Source organism: Cebus imitator, unplaced genomic scaffold (assembly GCF_001604975.1).
Source record: "Cebus imitator isolate Cc_AM_T3 unplaced genomic scaffold, Cebus_imitator-1.0 Scaffold241, whole genome shotgun sequence".
NCBI lineage: Eukaryota > Metazoa > Chordata > Mammalia > Primates > Cebidae > Cebus > Cebus imitator.
In genome coordinates this window covers 2,025,097-2,050,561 of record NW_016107556.1, presented here as the reverse complement: position 1 = coordinate 2,050,561, position 25,465 = coordinate 2,025,097, and the positions used below count along the sequence as shown (strand labels likewise).

Below are 25,465 nucleotides of genomic sequence, written 5' to 3'. Positions count from 1 at the left end.
ACAAGGCCGCAGTAATCACAACAGCATGGTACTGGTACCAAAATAGAGATATCGACCAGTGGAACAGAACGGAGGCCTCGGTGGCAACACCACACATCTACAACCATCTGATCTTTGACAGACCTGACATAAACAAGCAATGGGGAAAGGATTCCCTGTTTAATAAATGGTGTTGGGAAAACTGGCTATCCATGTGCAGAAAGCAGAAACTGCACCCCTTCCTGACACCTTACACTAAAATTAACTCCAGATGGATTAAAGACTTAAACATAGACCTAACACCATAAAAACCCTAGAAGAAAACCTAGGCAAAACCATTCAGGACATAGGCAGAGGCAAAGACTTCATGACTAAAACACCAAAAGCATTGGCAACAAAAACCAAAATAGACAAATCGGATCTAATTAAACTCCAGAGCTTTTGCGCAGCAGAAGAAACAAGCATTAGAGTGAACCAGCCACCAACAGAATGGGAAAATATTTTTGCAATCTACCCATCTGACAAAGGAGTTATATCCAAAATCTGAAAGAACTAAAACAGATTTACAAGAAAAAAACAAAACCATTCAAAAGTGGGCAAAGGATATGAACAGATACTTTTCAAAAGAAGACATATATGAGGCCAAGAAAATATGAAAAAATGCTCATCATCACTGATCATTAGAGAAATGCAAATCAAAACTGCATTGAGATACCATCTCACACCAGTTAAAATGGTGATCATTGAAAAATCTGGAGACAAGAGATGCTGGAGAGGATGTGGAGAAATAGGAACACTTTTACACTGTTGGTGGGAGTGTAAATTAATTCAACTATTATGGAAGACAGTGTGGCGATTCCTCAAGGACCTAGAAATAGAAATTCCATTTGACCCAGCAATCCCATTACTGGGTATAGATCCAAAGGATTATAAATCGTTCTATTATGAGGACACATGCACATGTATGTTCATTGCAGCACTATTTACAATAGGAAAGACTTGGAACCAACCCAAACGCCCATCAATGATAGACTGGACAGGGAAAATGTGGCACATATACACCATGGAATACTATGCAGCCATAAAAAACGATGAGTTTGTGTCCTTTGTAGGGACATGGATGAACCTGGAAACCATCATTCTCAGCAAACTGACACAAGAACAGAAAATCAAACACCACATGTTCTCACTCATAGGCAGGTGTTGAACAATGAGAAAACATGGACACAGGAAGGGGAGCATCACATACTGAGGTCTGTCTGGGGGGACAAGGGGAGGGGCAGTGCGGGTTAGGGAGTTGGGGAGATATAACATGGGGAGAAATGCCAGATATAGGTGATGGGGAGGGAGGCAGCAAACCACATTACCATGTAGGTACCTATGCAACAATACTGCATATTCTTCACATGTACCCCAGAACATAAAGTACAATAAAATATATGTATTAAAAAATAATAATTTGTTTAGTATTTACATGTGGGTAATTATGTGAAATTGTAAAAGTTAAATATTCTTTTATAAATTTTTTAAATTTGTACAAATTTATGTGATACATGTGCAATTTTATTTGGTACATAGATTGCCTAGTGGTCAGGTCATGGCGTTTAGGGTCTGTCTGTCACCCAAATATCATACATTGTATCCATTAACTAATTTTTCATTATTCTAACTTTCTTATCACCCTTCTGAGTCTTCATTGTTTATCATTTCTCTCTGTGTCCACACATTTTTTTAACACTCACTTTTGAGTGAGAAGATGTGATATTTGACATTTTTGGCTGGCTAGTTTCACTTAAGGTAATGAACTTCAGTTCCATCCATCTTGCTGCACACGACATAATTTCATTCTTTTTTATGGCTGAGTAGTATTCCAAGTGTGTATATACATTTTCTTCATACATTCATCTGCTGATTCCTTAGGCTGATTTTATAGCTTTGTTATTGTGAGAAGTGCTGCAATAAACATATGAGTGTAGTATTTTTTAGTATATTTATTTATTTATTTATTGGGAGATAGTAGTGGAATTGCTAGATCAAATAGCAGTTCTGTGTTTATGTATCTGGGAATTTTCCATACTGTTTTCTATAATGGCTATACTAATATACATTCCCACCAATAGCATTTATGAGTTCCCTTTTCTTCACATCCTCATCAACATCTATTATTTTTTGTCTTTTTAATAATAGTCATTAACTGAGGTAAGATAATATCTATTTGTGGTTAAATTGCATTTCTCTAATGATTAATAATGGTGACCTTTTTTTGAATACCTGTTAGCCATTTGTATATATTTTTTTGAAAATGTCTACTCATATCCTTTGCCCAAGTTTTAATGGGATTATTTGTTTCGTTGTTGTATTTGTTTGAGTTTCTTGTATATTCTGATTATTAGTTCCTTGTTTGATAAATGGTTTGCAAGAAATTTCTCCCATTCAACAATTTGTCCATTCATTCCATTTATTACTTACGTTGCTGTGCAGAACGTTTTTAGTTTGATTAAGTCTCATTTTTCTTTCTTTTTATCTATGCTTTTGAGATCTTGGTCATAAAATCTTTGCCTCAACCAATGTCCAGAAGAGTTTTCTTTAGATTTTCTTCTAGTATTTTTATAATTTCAGATCTTCCATTTAAGTCTTTACTCCATCTTGAGTTGATTTTAATATGGAGTGAGAGACAGCCATCCAGTTTTATTCTGCATATGGCAATCCAATTTTCCCAATACCATTTATTTTCTGAAGAACGTGTCCTTTCCCAATGTATATTCTTGTCAACTTTGTAAAAAATCAGTTTGGCTATAAATGTGTGGCTGTATTTATGGCTTCTCTATTCTGTTCCATTGATCTATGTGCCTATTTTTATACCAGTACCATGTGGTTTAGGTTACTATAACCTTGTGATATAATTTGAAGTCAGATAATGTGATGCTTCCAGCTTTGTTCTTTTTATTTAGTATTGCTTTAGCTTTTGGGGATGTTTTTTAGTTCCATGTGAATTTTAGGATTTTTTTCCCCTAAAAAGTTAAATGTACTTAATAAATATATAGAGGAAGGGCAATAACTATATAGGGGAAGGCCACATTGCAAGTGTTTGCAACACATCTCATCTCAATCCATATTCACTCTTGTCCCATGAGGCAGATATGAACATTTTCATTATTTGGGTAAGAAAGCTGAAGCTCATAGCATTTGAAATTACTTGCCCAAGGTCATTTAGCTGGGCAGCAGGGAGGCTTGATACTGAGCCTGGATCCTCTGACTCCCATTCACTGTCCATCATGCTAGTTCCCTGATGGGAAACATCTAGAAACTTTTAGTGATAGAGTCAAAAGCAGTACTAAAAACATTCACTGTGAAAATTCAAATGGGACAAAAAGCATGCAGAATATTTAAATGCAAGGACAGGAAGGCTTCAGCAATGTTGTAAGTGTTTTTTATATAGGCATTCATTATTTCATTCAAGTGTTGTTTAGTGAGGGCCTACTATGTACCACAACACTCCTAGGTGCCATGTATATGACAATTAATACATAAGACTGGGATAAAATGCCTTTTTGTATCTTACATTCTAGAGAAGGAGATATACAATAGATAAGTGAACAAATGTGCCAACAGGATGACTTCAGACAGATAGGGATCGATGAAACTAACACAAAGTGGGGAGACTTTAGGCAATATAACTAGAGAAGGGAAGGATTCTCTCAGGAGGTGACATTTGAACTGGGATCTGTCTGAAAAAGAATTAGCCATGTAGACATCTGGGTAAGGGAGGAGGAGAGGAGAAGGGTATTGGCCAAGGGAAGGTCAAGGGCAAAGGCTTATGACAGAAATGAGCTTCATGTGGTCAAGGAACAGGAAGAATTTCAGGGCAGCTGGAGCCCAGTAATGAATTTGCAATACTTTGAAGAATTGAGTAGAATGTAGTTTAGGTATGAAGACTTTGCTTTCAGAAGAAAGAGGTTAGCAAGTGGGAGAGCTGGAGGAGGCCATAACCTGTGAGGAGAAGCCCTCAGAAGGAAGAAGCAGATCTAAATGGTGAAGGTGCTATAGAGCTCTTAAGAGAAGCGTGGCATTTGAATCCCTTTAGGTTCTTCTTCAGTTCATGAGACCCCACATGACATTTAATTGGATTGATCCTATAAGAGCTTAATAGATTAAGACAGAAAACACTGCCAGCACATCATATCTGCACTTCTCTGAAGCAGTATTGGTGTGGGAGGAAGGGGGAGGGGAGCCCAAACTCATTGGACAGTGCAAAGCAAGCTTAGCTTCTTATCTGAAGATGCCTTTCCAGTGAATGAAAGAGTGAGACCGAATAGAAATAAAGTGTGAAAACGGGGAAACCATCTCTGTGCACTTTCAAATATTTTGGTTACATGGTGGAGTAATTTTTCAGAAACAGTGAAAGAACATTCACAAAGGAGTCCTGTGTCTTTGTGGTTAAGAGTAAGATTTTCGGAGTCAAACAATGTGAGTTTCAAATCTCTTCTCACCTACTTATTGCAAAACATTAGGCAAGATATATGATCTTGCGAAGATTCAATCTCCTCAACTACAAAATAGGATTAAAAATAGTATTTAACAACTTAGAGTAATTTAGAAGTGTTAGAAGGATTAAGTGAAATTTTGCATGTAAAGTGCTAGCATTCTGCCTGCCACACAAGGAATAGTCAGACAATTTAATTAGTTATTAACTATGTCAGGGAAAAGCTGTGAGTTTTTAGAAACGTGATTATGTGAGAAAGAAAAAAAAATCATAAAGCAACTCTGAGTGTTTTTGAGCAGGGGCATTACCTAACTGGAGCTAAGCATTGCATGAATGAATCTAAGTCACTGCTCCTAGCTGGGCCTTACTTTCCTCACCTGCAAAACACATTGGATGCAGAGCCAATGTAATAATCACTTTCACTCATTTGGGTTCAGCCTTGACTGTCTACCATTTGAGAAGTTGATCACAAATACCTGGCGTTCAGTTGCGATCTGAAACTGCGGTGATCAACCATCTTAGTTTCCTCAATATTGAGGGATTTCTTGGGAAGTAGGACTGAAACTTTTCATGTTAAAACCAGAACAGTCTTGGGCAAACCAGGATGGTTGGTCACCCTACAAATGTGTTCTGAGAGGAGGACAGGGAATGGGAGGAAGCACTATTTAAATGGCATCTGGGCCAGGTGTGATGTCTCACACCTGTAATCCTAGCACTTTGGGAGGCAGAGGTAGGTGGATCACCTGAGGTCAGGAGTTTGAGACCAGCCTGGCCAACAGGGCAAGACACTGCCTCTGCTAAAAATACAAAAATTAGTCAGGCATGGTGGTGTATGCCTGTAATCCCAGCTACCTGGGAGGCTAAGGCAGGAGAATAGCTTGAATCCACGAGGCAGAGGTTGCAGTGAGCCAAGATCACACCATTGCCTTCCAGCCTGGGCAACAGAGCAAGACTCTGTCTCAAAAAAAAAAAAAAAATGGTATCTGACTGGCACTCTCCAGCATTTCCTGCCTGTGACATTGTGAGGATTATTTACTTGCTTCTAATGTGGTTGTGCTCCCTTTATTCTGAGTCTGACAGGAATGGAGTGGTGACTTTCCCATTGTTGCCCACAATGCTGTTTCATAATGTATGAAGACACTTCCACATTGAAAGTTAAGAGAGCTGACTGATTGCATGCTCCTAAGGGAAAATATATTTCTTTTCTTCCATTCCCAACAATATGTAAAACAAAATTCCAGGGTTTCCCCTGTGGTAACTTGTGGTTGGGACCAGGGTCCTTCTTCCCTGTATGATTTTCCTTGCCCATCAGAAGATACTCCTTATCAACCTGGAAAACTACTCATCCCAACCCAAAAGATGCCTTCCTGGGAAGCCTTTTCTTGAACCCCCAGCTGTTGTTAAGGCTTCACCTCTCTGTCCCCCATATTAACTTTTTTCATAATTTCACTGGGTTTTCTAACCACCTGTCTCTATTTATTCACTGCCCATTTCCCCTTTTTCTCACCACACCTTGAAAGTCAGCCACCCCAGTGCCAAGCCAGTGGTGGGGCTCACATTGTATTGCACATGATATTTAAAAACCTAAGCCCAGAATGGCCCATGAGACTGTGGAATGCAGCTTCAGTTTGTTAATGCAGAAACCTTCCAACAACTTTCTTTTTCATTAAAAAAAAAAAAAATGAAATCCATTAATACCATTTCAAACCTTAGTTGAACTAGCTTGAGTTCCAGATTTTCTAGTGCCAAGGCATTAATGTGATTCAAAAGAATTAAAATTAGAGCAAAATTAAATAATCTTGTAGAGTGAAAGCTAAACCAGCCACCCGTTCCATGACATATAGCATCGACATGTACAAGTACTAATTATCCACTAATTACAGCCACAGTAGCATTGAGGTGGTTTTCCCTAAGAATGAAGGACTGACACAGAGCTGTGAATGGTTTAAAAACCCACTCTCAGGCTCAATGCACAGCCATTTGTTCAGAAGATACTGAATTTGTCAGAGTGCGAACAAAAGATGAAAATGTCTTTTAATCTGGGTGGCATGTTCATTTGGCTAGTTGGTTTTTAAATGGGTACCTCTTGCGTACCTACCCATTACAACCCCTAGTCCGAAAGAAAGACTGCTAAGTGGCTGAAAATGTAAAAGAAACATTTTGTACCTATTCCCTGGGACCTTTACTGAACTGCATGGGTGGGATGGAGATCTATGATGGGATGAAAAGTAAAGGTGAAAGAAAGTCCCAGGCCTCTGGACATGAGTGCCCAGCATATCCACTGCCAGTTGCAGCTCTTTAAATTTGCCGTGGGGTGTGCCCATTTCAGATCTGCCACCACTGTTCTTGTTTCGAAAATAGGAGGAAAATCTGAATAACCGTCTTCCACTTCTACCAAGGGAACCAGTAAAGGAAAGCCAAGCAAATACTGTAATTACAGTAGGGCCGTTCAGGGCACAAATGTAGGAGACAAACAGATCTAGCTACTTAGTGATGTAACACTCAATAAATGATTTGTACTTTTCTTTATCTTGTGGATAAATATGGAATACACAAGCTAGATATAGATCCTTATGGCCATCTTTGGGGATTCCTGCCTCTCCTCACACCCCCATACCAGCCCCCATCCCATAGAGCCAGTATTTATAGCTCTCTGATTCTTCCTCTTTCAATGATTCTCTCATTTGATCTGCATTTCTTTCTCTTTTCTGAACAAGAAACTAAAATGCCATCTAGCTCACCTTTTTGATAAGACATGGCTAATATATGCCTTTAGCACATTTCTTGCTAGATTCTTAGTAGAATTTTGGAAGAATTAATTGATCAGACTCCAGCCAGGAAGTATGATCCTACAGGGTCCTCTGTTTTATCCTCTGTTTTGATATTTATCATGGGGTGCTTGATGGACCTGGAGAAATCAGAGACTGGCTATATTTTGCAACCTCTCTTTTCCTTTTTAAAATGTTTTTTGAGAAATGAAACATGGGCTCTGAGCCCTCTCTGATAGGCTATCAATCCCTACTTATACGTGACAAATTCTTGGATAAATAACATAATTTAGTTAAACAAAAAGTAAAAACAAAAGACAAATAAAATAATATTTAAAAGAATCAAGATAAACTCATTAGCACTGGCAATCTGCCATTTCCCTCCATTAACCTCAATTAACCAAACAGACTGCAGACTCTGACATGACACACAAAAAGATGGCATTTTATGAACATGTAATATTTTATGTTAAAAATCCAAAACAGTAATCATCGCAGCACATAATTCGTTCTGAATCTGGAAACTTTTCCCATAAAGCTTTTACAAGTTGTAATATAAATGCTCAAAAATATATTCCCACATATATAGACCATTACCTGCTTTGGATGGTAGTACTTTGTGTGTGTGTGTGTGTGTGTGTGTGTGTGCGCGCGCGTGCGCACGCACACACACACACATTTCATTATTGTATATTTATTTGTTTATTATATATTATATTTAATTATGTATTACTATTATAGTTTATTTATTTTATAGACCAATATTTATTGATGCCCTTCATATGCCAGGCCCTGTGCTAAGCACAAAAGATACAATAATTAGCCTGGGCTCTTAAAAGGTATTCCTTTAATAAACATTAAATGAATAAAAATATGGTTGCCATGAAGAAGCCATAGTCTATTGACAGAAAAAGACATGTAAACAGAATACAAAATGGTATAATAGAATTGTTTATGAAGTTCCTTGCTAAAGAGCAGAAGGAAAAGATGAGGTTTCTTGCCTGACTTATACAGCATTTCTTACAAGGAGTTACAAAGCAGTTATAAATGACACTAATCTTTCTTTTGTTTCCACTTATGTTTATATGGGAAAATATTGTATGTTACCCTCAGTTATAAAGAAATTATTTGCTCCTCCATAAAATGATTGCTATGTTGCAGAGGAAGAAATGGAGGTGCACATTTTTAAAGACTTGCCCAAAGTTGCATTGGCAAATGATTAAGCACAAATGGCATCATTCTTATAAGAGATGGTACTTCGTGAGAACATAAAGACAGTGAAATACCATTGATTCAGACTCTGAGGGGATATTATAGCAGTTGAAAATGTAGATTTCTAGAATATTTCAGAAATACAGAGGTACTACTCTCAAATAAACACTTAAGGTTAATGCTACTCTTAGCATAGTGTTGCCAAACAAAAGACCTGCTTGGACAGATTCTAATGAATAGTTACCTAGGCCGTTTGCAATTACAACATCAAAATAGTGGTTGTAAAAATTGAAGTGCTCTGCAAATGGTTTATCCTGAGTGCAATAAATATTCCCCTGAGACCTCTTTGTCCTGTTAATTTACCTAGGTAGTGCAAAGGTAGACTTCAACCAGCTATGGAACTGTTACATATTCTCAGACAGGTGAAATGAAAACTAATGAGGTTTTACAATGAAAATATAAATTTTAGACAAAAGGAAAAGTTTGAATGAAGTAAAAATTAACTGGAAAATGTGCAGTTTTTTAAAAACTAAAAAGCATTATCAGTCTTCTGACAACATTCACAGCTTTCCATAACGAGTGATATTTTTTCCAGATTTTTAAAATGGAGTTTAAAAACATCACTCCTACCTAAGAGGTTCTCGTGTAAATTATAGAGCAAAGATGATCTTAAAAGATCACATGCCTACAAAGCACACATGCATTTTCAAGGCTTTGCACATTCTCTGAGTAATTTGCACTTTATCTAGCCTCCTGATTTCATCTGTCAGATGAAAACAGATGTAGAAACAAATTATTTGCAGTGACATGATTTCTAAGAGGAGTGCAGTGACTGTTTTCACACCTCTGGAGTGTGTCAGGAATTACAGAACTTTATAATGTTCATCTGAACAAAAAGAAACTTCAACTTTTAGTTGCCTGGCTATTCACTTTTCAGACATTTTGGGGGTTGAACAATCCGGATACAATAAGGTTTTCCTTTTTAATATAGGCTAGAAATAGCATCCTGGTGCTATTAGGGTTTTTTTTTAAAGTGAAATAGAATACATTGCTTTTGTAGATGCTGTGTCTGCTTTCTAAACAGCGTCTGCTGAGTACAAGCCACTGTGCCAAGCATCTCGGCTTTATTGTTTCTGCCCAAGCCTGTGCAGATCCTGGTACCGTCCCCATTTCAGAGATGACAAGACTGCGATCAGAGAAGTTACGTATCTTTCCTTGTCTATACAGCTAAAAAATAGCAGAGCCAGGATTTAAACCCAAGCTTACCAGTTTTGTTAAGCTCCCGTCCTATTCATCTTAAATGGAGATTGGACATTTTGACTTTTCACAACTTCTCTGTTGGGTTCGTATTAAACATTAAAGGCCCAGTGCAAATATAGCTCATTCCTTTATCTTTTCTAATTGTACAGTTCGGCATTAATCTTTCTTCTTAAGGACACTCAAAGTTGTCTAGGGTGTCTTTTAGATCTTGCCATGTACTGTAGTCATTCTCATATGTGTCTGCCTCTCTCACTGGATTGTTAGTTCAATGAAGGAAAATATAGTGACTTATTGTTGTATCTTTTTGTCCTCTGCCTTGTGGGATCCAAATGTGTTTTTGTGGGGAAGAGAAAGCATCTGTATTCCACCTCTGCTAGGGAGATCTTGAGGGCCAGATGGGACTGGGCATGCTGTAACACTATAAGCAGTACAAGAAAGTATGCCTGAATAAAGAAGTGAAACTGTAGCTGACGTAAACCAGTATGATACAGGAAGACAGGAAGCATGCCTCAGATCTAAAGTCAGAACAGGCTGGGCAAGGTGACTAACACCTATAATCCCAGAGCTTTGGGAGGCCGAGTTGAGAAGATCCCCTTGAGACCAGGAATTCGAGACCAGTCTGGGCAACATAGTGATACTACATCTCTACCAAAAAACAACAAAAAAATTTTAAGTACCTGGGTATGATGATGCACCAGTAGCCCCAGCTACTTGAGAGGCTGAGTGAGGAGTATTGCCTGAGCCCAGGAGTTTGAGGCTGCAGAACTATGATCATGCCACTGTACTCCAGCCTGGGTGACACAGTGAGACCCTGTCTTGAAATATAAGTACATTAATTCATTAATAAGTAAAGTCAAAACAAACATGGCAACCACATAGTTTCCTCCTTTGCCGGAAGGATTCAGATCAGAACATTGTGGAATTCACGTGAGGATATACAGGAGGCTGTTCCTGGTGCCTCTATTTCATTGTCTTTTTAATTACTTTGTTTCCTGAAGTTGGGTGTTGTTCATGTTAGAAAAATTAGACATTTAGATAAGCCAAAAAATAAGTGATTCCTATAACCCCATCATCCAGAAGATAACAACTAGATATACAGTGATTCTCACCCCTAGCTGCACTTTAGAATCACCTAGGAACAATTTTTTTTTTAATCCCTATGCCTAGACCTCAGCCCATACCAAATAATTCATAATCTCTGGGTGTGGGACCCTGACATGTTAAAAAAAACAATTTTTTTTTAACTCCCCAGGTGATTCCAGGGCACAGCCAAGTTTGAGAACCAACAATGGTCTAGAGCCAGTCTTCTTAAAATTCTTGTGCATACATTATCTGAGTTTTGGAGGAGCCCACAGGTCTGCATTTCTAACCAGCTCCCAAGTAACACTCATGATGCTAAGTCATGCTATGCTTCAAGTAGCAAGAGTATGTATTATCCTCTCAATAAAGTGTAACCATGCGTGGATAAGAGGTTTTTTTTGTTTTTTTTTGTTTTTTTTATCAGTAAGTCTTTGAACTGGTTACTTACACTGTGAGCCTCAGTTTCCTTCTCTGTCAGATGACAGAGCGAGTAGTAGATATTTCAGAAATTTTGCTTCCCACATATTTTCCCTTCCCACGGAAAGGAAGCGAGGTTAAACCGTTTAACACATATGATTCTCCAGGCACTGTTCTTAGAGCTGATAATAAGAGTAGTATTATTTGGGCATTTGCTTTGTGCCAGGAACCATGCTAAGCACTTTTACTTATTTAATTTAATAAACTTCATTTTATCAATGAGGAAGCCAAGTAAACTACAGTAAACTGCCCAAGGACATGCAGCTGCCCAGCGGTAAAACTGGGTTGGGAAGCCAGGCAGTCTGATGCCAGAACCTGGGTACTGCTAGCCAGTATACTACAGTGTTTCCTGGGCTAGATAATCTCAAGGACTCATCTATATAGTAGAATTCAGGTTGCCAGCCACTTATCCTTCTTTATTTTGATGATCCAATATTCAGAATTATGAAAAAAAGTCTTGGCAGAAAGAGAAAGGGGGAGAAGTGCACCATATTGCAAATCTGAGCATGCACATCAGTGGTATGTAAATAGCACCTAAAGATGGCATCATTTCATATGACATCCTTAATACTGGTTCACCATCTGTGGCTTAATTTCACTGAAGATATCCAATATGGCATTCAAGGTTTAACTTAATAGCCTAGAGACTTCTTCAGGTGCATAAATGCCTCCTCATCTAGGCACCATTTGAAGGCAGAACCAGAGGGCTCTGTGCAGTTGGGAGGGAGAGCCATGGAGACTGGTGATGAAGAGAGGAACTAATGGAAGAACAGATGGGAGTGGGAAGTATCCAGGATTCTGGTAAGATTAGGCATGTACACAGCATCTCTGGTTCTGAGTATGTGCACATATATACATGCATGTGTGAATGAGGATGGCAAGTCCACTGGGTACAGGAGAGGATTACACAGATGAGGAGGACTTTGTAAGTATTGTCAACCATACAGCATCATCTTCACTTCTCCCTCCCTTGTTGGCCCCACCCTATCCTTCACTCTGATGACAAGTGCACTTGAACCCAGATGCTTCTAATCATATATATAATGAGCAGTAGAGTGAGGAAGCAGGGCATGCCTGAACCTTAGCACTCACCCTGCAGGCTGTTAGCAACTCTATCTGTCAACTAGGCCTGAAGGGAAGTTTCCAGGTCTGTGCCAGCCTCGACACTTTTCCTCTGCAGGATTGCTTGTTCCCTTTGCTACCTGTAGCAGCTACAGAATCCTGAATCCAAAGGCAAAATTATTTCTGGCAGAGTATTGCCTGGGATTTCCCTGCTGCTAAGACAGAATTCAGAAATGCTATTCATTGGCCTGCAAAGAGAGAAATGAAATGTATCTATTACAGAAAACCAACAGCCATAAACCATGTTTGACCCACAGCATCTTCATACTTTGGTTTAAACTGTACCCTCACTTTTATAGTTTTATAGCTTCTATTAGCACCTCGGAAATCACTATTTATAAAGAGAAGCCCAAGTTGCAGGCTTAAGCTCCATGGGTGATTTCCCCTGTCAGCTTTTCTTAAGAAAATTTAATAGCAGCACCACGTGCTCAATTGAGCAACTCCAAATTTTTACACCTGATAAAACAACCCTTAATTAAAAAGCATGTCTCATGGGGCCAGTTTCCAGAATCCTTTTTTTAACCCCCTTATAACTGATGTTGTAGCTCCTGTGTGTATATTTTTTCTTCCTGGTATTTTTTACTTTCAAGTAAATATCTGAGAACACACATTGCTTAGTTGTTTATTTTTTAAGCAAACATGATACAACTCTTCACTCTAATTTTTCCTCTACTCCTGAAATTTGCATTTGCTACGCATGCATTTCATTTCTCTCCAAATTAAGTGCACAGCCCGATGTCCATATGTAAATACTGCAGCGGATATTTTAATGCTTCTTAATGGGCTGAAGAGAAAGAGGTAAAAATAGAGAGGTTCTAGAAGTCAGAATCTTACAGAAAACATTGTAAATGTGGGAATAATGAGTGTGGGGTTTTTTTCCCCCTATTTAAAAGCACATACTTATAGTTAACTGATATTTTCACTTTTCTCGTGTTATACATATGCATATGGATGTTTAATTTTGTGTCTATCCTGTGGATAAATTTGAACACAGCATGTATTATTACTGATTGGGGGACCCATTTAGGTCCCACACTGCTGGGCTCAGGACTCTTGAGAAGAAAGTATACTCAGGGAATGAAGCAGAGAAGGAAGAAGACTAATGACCTACATTCTTCACCCTGAAAAGAGGCATTAGGACATTCCTAGATGTGGAAACTGAGGCCTAGAGAAGGATGATGATTACCTGTCATCTCATGACCAATTACTGACAGAGCCGATTCTGGAACCCAGGACTCCTGGCTCCTAGACAGATGACTTTGCCAATGCCCCACATCTTCTTCTGCTAGGGGGATAAAGGGAAGCACTGAAGAAGCTTCAGAGTTAGAGTTTTGTTTTTGGTTTGGGGGTTTCTTTTTTTTAAAGACAGAGTCAGTCTCTCTCTCTCTCCCCCTCTCCCTCTCTCCCCGTTTCCCCCTCTTTCTCTCTTCCTCTCTCCCAGGCTGGAGTACAGTGACATGATCATAGCTCAGTGTAACTTCAAGCTCCTGGGCTGAAACCATTCTCCCACTTCAGCCTCCCAAGTAGCTGGAACTACAGATGCCCATCTAATTATTATTAGAGAGACAGGTCTTACCATGTTGCCCAGGCTGAGCTCATACTCCTGGCCTCAAGCAGTCCTCCTGCCTTGCCTTCTTAAAGCATTGAGATTATAGGTGTGAAATAAGAGTCCCTGGGTTTGACTTGTGTGTAGTCACTGGTGACCTCGGGCAAGTTTATTTAACTGTTTCCTCCTAAAAATGGAGTCAAAATAATTTCTATTTCTCCGAAATTTCAGAGTTTGAGGAAAAAATAAAGTTGTAGTAAAGACATGTATTAGGTCTGTTTTTTAAAAAAGCAAGTATGTAATGTATATTCTTAGACTATATGATACCTGAACTATTGTGAGATAAAATGAAATTATGAACTGTTTGATATGGTACCTGGCACATATTTAATACTAGGTAAGCATTGGATACAACTATATTATTATTTTCCTATTTCTCTCCCTAAATTAGGTAGAAATTAGGATACTTTATGCATAAGATTAAAGATTAACAATATTTAACTAGCAGCTGAATTTTTTTTTTAAAGACTATCAGGAATTGCTCTGATGACCTCCAGAAACCAGAACAACATTAAAGTTATTCAAAGGAGGGAGATGAGCATTCAGATAACTTTAATACCCATGCATTGGCGCCATTATGGCCACTCTATAATAAATTAACATTGAAAGTTTTGGAAGACTACATCCACATCACCTTCATTCAGATAAATTTTGTTTGTTACCTACAATGTGCCTGGTTCTGTGTTAAACACCAGGAATACAACATGAATAAATTCTATTCACCATCCTTTTCCTTGTGCCCTATTAGGGAAGGTTGACTGTTTGACTAATAATTAGAGCAAAATGTTGTGTGCTGTAAAAGTAGTATTTTATTTAAAAATTGAGGAGGCATTGATCTAGGTTGTTGGGCTTACTTGTGTTTAAAGACCCAAAGCCTTTGCCTTCTAAAACTATAGTCTCAAGGGAGATTCAGATGATACATGAATTACATGCAACATGCCAGGTAAGGAAAGGTCCAAAAGGGCTTCACATAGAAAGTGACAACCGAACTGTCCGAAAGAATGGTGAAGGGTTTATCAGATAGTTTGGTACAGAAATGAAGAAGTGAGAAGCATAGGGAAAGGCATATAAAAAACACAGAGGAAAGAATTAATTGTAGCTCACGGAGCTGATCATTCTAGTTGTATTTTTAAAATACCAAACCCAGCTTCCAACAGTCTTGGAGAATTATGCTGAAACAGCTAAGACCTGTGCTGCTTCAAGTAGCACTTAAAGAAAATGTGAATGTCATGGCAGCAGATTACACAGCTGTGACCCAGGACACCCACAGGGAGAAAAATCAGGGAAAAGCTGTCATCCTTACGAGTATCACTTCTCTGACCATAACTACTTAGAACATTTTGAATTCTCTTTTGAACAGGCAGCCACACTTTCCTGCTCAGGCTGTTTCTCAGAGAGAGGTCATTAGATTCTTCCATCTCCATAACAAAAATCAAAAGCAGCCATTTTAAAAGTAATTGCATGGTTGCAGCCATATGTCTCCCTCCGCCCCCTTATTGAGTATCATTCACTTAGGACTGACCTACTTCCCCTCCTAAATTGGAGGTTTGCATATGTAATTATATCAAATGATGAGTTTGTTTATATCTCCAAACCACATTCAAAAGCTTGCCTATGATTTATCTTTAAAATTCAATTTCATCATTTCAGTCCCCAATTTACGGTGCCCAGTGGGTCTACAGTTACATGTGTAATGCACACACCTCTCTCTTGTATAGATTACAGAATGGGGTTGCCTTTGCCAGTGATGAGTCAGTGTGGTTGAGGAGGGAGGTTGCTCTCTCTGTTTTGTCTTGTTCTCTGTTCTGAGGCCCAAATGCATTCAGCTACAACAAAGTCACTATAAATGAAGAGGCAGCACTGGTCATTTTAACTAATTCCTCGGAACCAGGAAGGATGGCTTACTGTGTTCTTTTCTGACTGTAAAAAATGGCAATGCTGCTGAGGTGCCATAGTTCATCCTAAGAAGGTACTTTCAGCAGGAGAAAAGCTTTTATGCCTTCTTGGTTTAGCTGACCCTGGCATGATAACAAGATTTGTTTTTTCAAGATTCTGATAACAAGATGTATTTATTTATTTTCAACTGCAAGTAACTACCAGTTGTTGCTTTAACCCTAAAACCTCAATGTTTCCATGTTCTAGATTCCCATGAACAAGCCAAATCAACTCCATTCATTTCAGCCCTTCTTCATGCCTGAGGCCTAAACTAAGTAACCCATTCATTCATTCATTCATTCATTTAAATATTCTTAACAGCCTGCCTTTTCCAAATATGAAAGACATGTTAAAACCTTAAAGTCAGGGTTTATGATTTTCTACTGATTTTTTAACAGCTTTATTAGCATATAATTTACATGCAGTAACCTTCACCAAGTTAAAGGACACAATTTAATGGTTTTCAAAATATTTACACAATTGTGCAACCATTACCATAGTCTGTAATTTTAGAACATTTTCTTCATCTCTCCAAAAAGAAACCTTCCACCCATTAGCAAACTGACCCTCCCTATCCCTATACCACCTCATCTGATTTCCTACTGACTTCTACTTTTAATTTACATTTTATTTCTTGCCTTTTATTTCATATCTGTGAAAATAAAAGTGGTAGAAGCCAAGAGAACTGTAACCTGCAGAGGCTTTCCTGTGTCTTTTTACTCCAGGAACAGAAACAGCTTGTCTTCCTCACAGCTCCAAGTTCACTGTTGTGTATGTCGTTTCAGACTTTTTAGGAAGCTGATCTCTCTTTTGGCTGATCCATATGTGAGACACACATCTAGGTGAAGGTGTGCAGGTGAAGGGGGCCCTTCAGCTCTCCCAGTTACATGTGGGCATTGTGAAAATAAGTGATGTTCTAAAGAATGGCCCTAAGAATCGTCAGGAGAGGAAGCTGACCTCTTCCCCATGCACAGCCACACGACAATGGGCTATGGCCATGTGACCCTGGGCAAGGAGCACTTGCGATGATAGAGAGTCCCCAGAGGAACAGAGGGCAAAGGGGTCCTGGTCTTTTGTGGCTGAAAGAGCAGCAGGGTGGAGCCAATAGCCCTTTCACTCATTTATAGCCTCAATATAACAAGCTTTTTCTCATTCCCATTGTGGACTCTAATAGAGGAGCTCCCACACAGGAGAGGGGAGGCTACGTGAAAGATTCCCCCACCTTGTGAGAAGAGAGTTACTCCCCACTTTGAAAGAGCGTCTGTGATATATGACCTTATCCAATAGAATGGCCCAAAAATAAAATGAAAGTGTCAGATGTGAGTGTTAAACATCCACTGGGGTGACCACACAGAACCCTGTCAATGTGAATCAGAGAGCTGTGCCACCCTTTATTCCTCTCCTCACCTCCCCTCAGCAGGCGCTCACACAATATCTCCATCACCCCACCCACACCCACACACACGGAGCCTGATGTTCTGATCTAGACGCTAGAGCAGTTCAGTCTGTTTCATTCTTGAGCATGTCTGGTCAGAAGAAGTAAGGTCAATGTAAAGTCAGTGTGAGATTCAACAAAAGATGGTGGAATTGATAGCACCTTTCTCTTAGAATCAGAGGATCATCACAGCCCTCATCCCAAGAGATTCTGATAGTGTAAATGAGGGATGGAGCAGGGAGACAAACTCTGTGCTTTTGACATTTCCCCAGTGATTCTGATGGCCAGCTAAGGAAGGAAAGTTACTGATCCTCCTTGACCTTTCTGGTGGCAATCTTCCCTCCTTGACCTCTGACAGTAGCTCTTTACACCCAAGAGTACCTAGCATTGCTTATTCACACAGAGGAACTCTGCAAACTTTGTGAGTGCACATGTCACACAAGCCTTTCCCACCCACAAATACACCCTTCACACACAAAACAATACCCTCCTAAACAAACACATTCCCAGTCTGTAGCAAAACTGAAGAATAAAGTATAGTAGATCTCTTCCAGAGCAACTTTTCATTAACTAAGCATTAATGAGTTCCTATTCTTTGTTCTAGGTGAGGAACTAGGTAGGCATCAGAGTTTCCGAATCAAAAGACAGTCTATTCCCGTGAAGTAACTCTGTCAGTTTGTCTACTGGGGAAATACAAACATGTGAACAAAGGATTCTAGTACAAGGCAGAGATCAATAATGGAGCGCGCTGGTTACATGGGGGTAGAGCAGATGGCCACCTAACCCTGTTAAACAGGGTCGGCAAAGGCTAACATCTGAGCTGAACTTAAAAAAATTCCTAGCTCAGCATAGTAACATACAGCTTGGGTGAATACGGTTAATAATAGTGTATTGTACATTTCAGAATTGCTAATAAATTTCAAATGTCCTCGCCACAAAAAAATGATAAGTATTGTAGGCAATGGATATGTTAATTCACTTGATTTAATTATTTCACATGGTATGCTTGAATCATAACCTTATTTTGTACCCCATGTATTTATATATATACCTATAACTTGTCAACTTACAATAAAAAGATAAAGAAAAAAATATTTGGGGCACGTTCCAGAATGAATTCACGGAAAGACAGATGGTTTGTGTACTGGAAACACAGGTTTTCCTCCTGTGGCGAGTGTGGAGGTGGAAGGGAGCGGGGTCAGCTTGTAAACACCCATGCTACCCTGAGCGGGATATTATTTTGAAGGCCCTGGGAGTCATTTAATTTCCTGTGGTTTATCTTCTTAGCTTTCTCTAAAATCTGTGTACTCCCACTCACCACTTCTGTATGAGACAGAAACTTGAGGTCAAGAGCTCTTCCACAGCCCCAGGTGAAACACATTTCCACACTGTACCTACCTCACCAGCACTGGGAGTAGGATTTTCATAGGGTTTTTCTCTGTTCCTCCATTTTCGATCAGCGTATACCAGGAAAACAGCCCACCCCATATTCTCTTTAGGGACATCATGGAATCAAGAAATGGAAAATAAATTTGACCTCCTAATTGCCATTTGACAAAAGGAATAAGAAAGCCTGCAAAAGACAAATTGGTGCAATAAGCCGAGAGGCCTTGAAGGTTTTGTCTTCTCATTTTCTTTACTTTGTCTTTATACTCAAAGGGGTGATTCGCTTATGAGAAACACCATTAGAAGAAAAGATAGGTATTTTTGATGTGGAACTTATTTTGTATAAAGATTCAAACACATAAAAGAAAATGATAAAATTACAGTATGAGATCTTTGCTATGTAAGTTACTAAATCTGAAATAATTATGTGTACAAGTAGTGATTACAGAAATAACCTTCTTTGTCAAGTATAACAAAAATTATAGAAGCATATAAAAGTTAAATAAGAAAGTTCTGTTTCATAGCCTGAATCTAATCAGCATAAACAACCTATTAATTGTTCAAGAACTCTAAAATCTTTAATGAGGTTTCTACGGTAGAATTTCAGTCACGTGCAAATGAATCATTGGAACCCTTTATTACCAGCAAAACAGCGATTCTTTGGTGAATTTTTACATCCCCAGAGTGATTACAGTACCCCAACTGTGGTAGGCAGGCTGAAACCATTTTTTAGGTTTTCTTTGTAAATTTTACTTTTTTTAAAGAATATTTCTTGAGACCATTCTGATTGTCACGAGGGGTTGAAAAGTTACAGTCCATACCACTTTTGCTTCTCCTTTAAATGGACTCATTTCCCACACTCAGTAAGCTGTTTGCCCCAGATATTTAAAAGTTAAATGTTCTCATTTCTACACAGGTCTGATTACAACAACTTCAAGAAAATTGGATCGAGAGCAGCAGGCAGAACATTTTCTGGAGGTAAGCACATAGAGGGAACTGGAATTCATTAAAACTGACTTTCACTAAACTTCTTTAACCTTCAACATAAACTACAACTCCAGCATATTTAAACATTGGATGTCAAAGTGAAGATATTTCTTTTGGGAGGCTGTGTTCAGAATTTAGGGATTTCTAGTGTGTTCTTCTCAGCATGCCCCTGTGTGCTGAGCCAGGGTGGTAGAGCAGGCTTTGCCTTTTGCTGAAGACAATAGTATATCATCATCTCTGCCTTGACTTCAGGCACTCATGTCAATAATCAGAAAAGAAAGTTCCGAAACAGAGCCTCATGAGCCACTTGGGTTACAGATGTAAAGAAAGAGCAAAAGTGCACCTATTGTGAGGAAGCTTTGCTTTCCTTCTCCTTTTTTGGGGCGGAGGGAGAGAGTAGAGGAAAAGAAAGCTTCTGGGTAAGCCACTGCCAGAGATGACTTTTGCTGAAACCATAAAATGGACTCCTTTAATTCATTAAGACAGAAACTGTAGCAATATAAACCCTAAAAGCATTATTTCTGAAGAGAGGGGGAAAAAAAGCTATGAAATGAGAAAATTAATATGAAAGAGCTTTGCAGAACATTCTTTCTATACGCATTGAGTGTCTTTATTGGGAAGCTTGAAGCCCAGGTAGTTATGACACCGTGATTTAATTGTGACGGTGTGATATGAAACAGATGACAATGCTTAGAATTCAAGGCTTTGTTAAGGCTTTATAATGTGTCCATACTTCTAAAATAATCTTTTAGTTCCTACGAATCACTTTCTGGAATCCACCACCCCTCCTGACACACACACACACAGACACACACACACACACACACACACACACGCACATGCACACAAACACACCTTTGAAATCTTATGATAGAATCTCTTCTGGTCTATTCCTTTAAATTAGCTCACCAGTCATGATTTATTTAAAGAACACTGGACTAGGAATCAGGCCACCTGGGTCTTGAAGCTGCCCTGCTGTGATTAGCTTGAAGCTGTTTAATTGCCCTGAACCTTAGTTTCCCCTCCTATGAAATTTGGCAAATAATTACAATCCCTTATACCTCAAAGGCTCACTCTTAGGATCAAACCTCCTATTTTATATCAAAGTATTTTTAAAACTCTTAAAGCATTACATATAATAAAAGATTATTATTATTACTATCATCATCACACAACACTATGATAACCCTTTTAAAACATTACTATCATCTTATAAAGATAAAAAGCTCCAGGCTGCCAAAAAATAATTATAGTAATTCTTTTTTTTTCAAAATCCTATTAACAGGCTGCAGTACCTACCTGGTCCAGAATTTATGTACATTTGCCAGAAAAATAAGACCTTATATTATATTCATGGGCTTCTTCCCTTTCCAGAAGACAGTCCATGACACCTGGAGAGGCTGTTTTCTTAGTTGGTTGAACCCATTCCTTCCCAGAAGGAAGCAGGAAGGGTGTCTCATTATCTGAGAAGTCTGGCTGAGATCACTTACTGCTCGGTCCCTTGCAAGGTGGTGTCTGTTGTCAGGGCATTTGTGGCGCAGAGTGTGACTGTCACGGGATGGGTCTATGGTAGAGCAGAGAGGAAGAGTATTTCCCAGGCATTTGAATTCACTCCCCAAAAGAACTCTGAATTTATTCACATCCTTTACAGACTTACAAAAATACTGAGTAATGTTTTACTACCTTGGACTAATGCAGACTGAGATCTAGAACATCATGGATCAGTACAAGTTGAATATCCTCTTATCCAAAATGTTTGAGATGGGGTGGGAGATATGAAGAGAAGTCAATATATTAGTACAAACATATGGTGTGATGCAAGACATAAGGCTCAGTATTGAATAGATCATTAGGGTGACTGGAGTTTATAATAATCTATTGCATATTTCAAAATAGCTAGAAGAGAAGAGTTAGAATGGCTCGATCATAAAGAAGTAACAAATGTTTAAGATGACAGATAACCCAAGTACACTGATTTGATCTTTACAAGTACATGAATGTATTAAATTATCACATGTACTCTGAAACTATATACATCTATTATATTACAATTATTACCAAAAAAATTATAAAAATGCTTGGGATCTGAAATGTTTGGTATTTTGGAATATTTGCAGTATTCTTAGTTGAGCATCCCTAATTAAAAAATCCAAAATTCAAACTGTTCTATTCAGCATTTCCTTTGGGCATCATGTTGGCGCTCAAGAAGTTTCAGATTTTTGCGCATTTTGGATTTTGGATTTTTACATTAGGGATATTCATCTTGTACCTGGTATCATCTGCATAAGGAAGTAGGACACCATAGCAATTAACAACCTTATAGGGTTGTTGGAGATTAAAATATAAAATACATGTAAAACATCCAGTTCAGTATCTGGTGCTAAGTAGGTGCTTAGTAAAGTGTGGTTATCATTGTTGATTGTTGTTGTTTTAATTATTATCACAAGATGACGTAGTATCTGAAGCTTTCTAAAGATTTAATAGCATCTCCCCACTCCAGGAAAGATAGAAGCTCCAGATCACTGAAATGCAGAGGGATCCCCAGGTAGCAACCCCTGGACTCACGGCGTGCACCAGGGACTGCTCTAAGTCCTGAGGACACAAAGTGAAGGATGGGGAAGCACATGGAAATGAATAAATGGTATAGCTTCAGAAAGAAGCTCTCTGTAGCCACTAAGTGAAGGCTCCATGATAGTGTCTGAAAGTGGGGAGTGGCAGGCAACATTCAGTAGACTGATTAGGAGGGCTTGTTCGACGTGGCATTTGATGACATGATGACAAGATTCTGTTCAAGAAGTAGAATCAACACCACTATGATGAAGAGTGTAAAGGCAGAGTGGGGATGGGAGGGCAGGGGTTATAGAAAAGCAGGTTGGAAAGGCAAACAGAGGGGACTGTGGTAAGTATTTTGATTTTTTTTTTTTTTGAGTGCAATGGAAATCCTTTAAGCAGGGGTGACATGATGTGACTGCCATCATAAGTGATGCCTAGCTGCCCTGCTGGGCAGAGACGGGTTTGGGGTGGGGGTGGTGACCAGTGGCAGCAGGAAAATGTGGGAGGCTTTTATAGAGATCCAGGTGAGAGATGATGGTGGTTTGAATGAGGGTGAAGGGCAGTGGGTCAAGAAGGCAGTTGTCTAACACAAATCCTATCATGATTTCAGCTAGCAGCACACTGGCTTTTCTATGGTCTTCAGAGTGAAGATTTTAAAACTATAGGTCATCAGAATCATACCAACTTGCCCCCAGCAACCTCATCACCCTGCCCGTCTCCCAGGCTTGTCGCACATACTGTTCATTTAGCAAATCTCCTGCTAAGGCTTTGAGAAAGCAGTTCAGTGTCAATCACGCTCTCCCTCTGTCCTCTCCCTGTTTTTCTCTCTCTCTTACATACACTGTCTTACTCTCACTCTCTACAATTGTACCATTTTGGCCACATTTTTTCTTCTATATGATTTTGGTATGGGAGTTTGAACATTTCTTTTTTTCCTACCTAGATCATAGAAAGAATGTTACTTTAACTTAGTACTGCAAAAAAAAAAAAAAAAAAAAAAAAAATGAAGTGATGCCATTGAGAATATAGAATAGAGTTGTGTGTTATACACAAAATTTTGAAACTGCTGATAAATTATGTGACTTGCAAGCCCTAGGTGTACGTAATTAATCTCCTGGAGATTCTTTAATTGCCAAGATAACCTTATGCTCCTCTTAAACTCATATTAACCTTCTGGCTCTATTTCATCTCTCTCCTTCCCAGTAAAGTGAAATTGACTCTTCTTGAAAGGACCCATTTAGGGCTGACCTGGCAGGTACAGCTGAATAGATAGTCAGGAGGACATTAATGATTTGTTGGTAGTTTGTTACTCCCGTGGTAGAAAGCACTTTACTTGTATACTGCTGACGCTCCATCTATACATTGTGTAAGATATTTAGCTTGATGGTGTATGGGCTGCAAGCGTTTTTCAGTCTATAGAGCATTTGCCTAAAAATCTGTTACTATAAAAGGAGGTTGTCATTATCAGAATCCAAAGGACTTGCTAAAACAACAAGAGCAGCAAAGAGCTGTAGGCAAATTCGCAAGTACAGCTTATACTTCTTCGGTGAATTCTAAGTGTTAACTCTTGCCTAGTTTGGAAGTCTGTGATGTGAAAATATTGGCCTGATCTTCTCTTCCAACCATAAAATGCAGAAGTAAAGAGTTTCTAGTCCATTTGTTCAAAGTCGTATACCTTTCTTGATACCCAGTTATGATTATAGTGGAGATAGAAGACTAATTCCAGCATACAGATGCAGAGAATTGATAATGGACACATAAATAAAACAGTGAATTAACGTTTTAGTTTGTTGGTTGTGACGTTAGCCCTGATTACTTCATTATCAAAGAAGGCAACTGTGAAATAGGAAATAAATGCACTAATTCTTTCTTATTATATAATCACTTGTATGTATTGTAGGTTTTTTTTGTTTTCAGGGGGGAAAATTTTGTTTCTTTGTTTGTTTGTTTTTTACCTGTGAGATGTTTAAGCTCCTGGTGGGCATGCAACTTGATTTATCAAGACAGTGAATCAAGATAGTGTGTGAAAGCTCAGATGTTAAATTCAGATGTGCCTGTGATTGTATTTTGGTACTACCCACAGAGCTTAGATGGGCTATTGAATTTCTCTGGACCCCATTTCTCTCATCTGCAAAGTGGAGATAATATTCCTACCACAGGGTTGGTATAAAGAGTATAAATGACAGGTGAAGTGTGCTCAAGACATCATCTGTTGGACAATACATGTTCATGGTCAATATATGTTAGACTATACATGTTCATTCCTTGGTTACCATGGAATGTCTTACTCATCTCTGTAGTCAAGCATCTATTCGGCACCCAGGAAACAAGGGACACTCATAAATGTGTGAATGAATGCTTATATTAAGAGACATTATTTCACTTCTAAATGAGATCTTGAAGTGGGAAGAATTAGCATGCAGGAAAGAGCATGGATGTAGAAACAGAAAGAATGCTCAGCTTCTTTTCATCTGCATGAGCATTGCCAAGTTAAATTAACTTTGTTCCTCTTTTCCTTCATCTGGAAAATGGGGTTAATAAGCTTGCCTCACAGATAAAATGCGTGGAAGGCCTGCCACACGTGGACGCTGCTCACCTATTCCTTGCCATCTCTTTCCTCCTCCCCTTGTCCTCCGTAAACACACTGCCAGTTCCCTTTCCTTTTCTGGACCGGCTCCAGCAGTTTGAAAAGCTTATAGCACTTCGATTATTCTTAAAAGATACATCTATTTAAATAATCTTATAGTCCTGGCTTAATTATGTGTAAATCTTTATATTGCTTGCTGAAGAGTATTATTTTGCCTCCCTTTTGATCTTGAAATGCTTCTCTGTTCAGGGCTGGATGGTTCTAATAAAAGTCTCCCAAAGAGAACACAGAGAGTGTTTTATTTGCAAATCAAAAATATATATATATTAAAAAGAAGAGGACAAGGCCCAGTAACCAGTATAAAGACAGTAGATGAGAAATTATGTCATATGTATGCATAGAACTTGGAACAGCCCAGAGAATGTGGTTAATCATAATAGTGAAGTTGACATAAATAACAGATTACAAAGGAATAGGCTAAATCCATAGGAATGTATGTTATTTAGTATCTCTTTTTTTTTTTTTAACAAACTCATCCATTGTCCTCTGTAACATACAACTCATACGAATATTTTTTCTTCCTGTCTGAATTTCT

At 38.7% G+C, this 25,465-nt stretch overlaps 1 protein-coding gene across 2 annotated transcripts in view; it reads left to right on the top strand.

The window, feature by feature from the left end:
- FAT3 (FAT atypical cadherin 3) overlaps positions 1–25,465 on the top strand; it is a 670,902-nt gene that overhangs the window by 442,027 nt on the left and 203,410 nt on the right. For both annotated transcript variants that reach the window (XM_017498438.2, XM_037727841.1), the window contains exon 4: positions 19,660–19,721. In XM_017498438.2, coding sequence (XP_017353927.1) covers positions 19,660–19,721 — 62 coding nt within the window. The remainder of the gene's footprint in view (positions 1–19,659; positions 19,722–25,465) is intronic.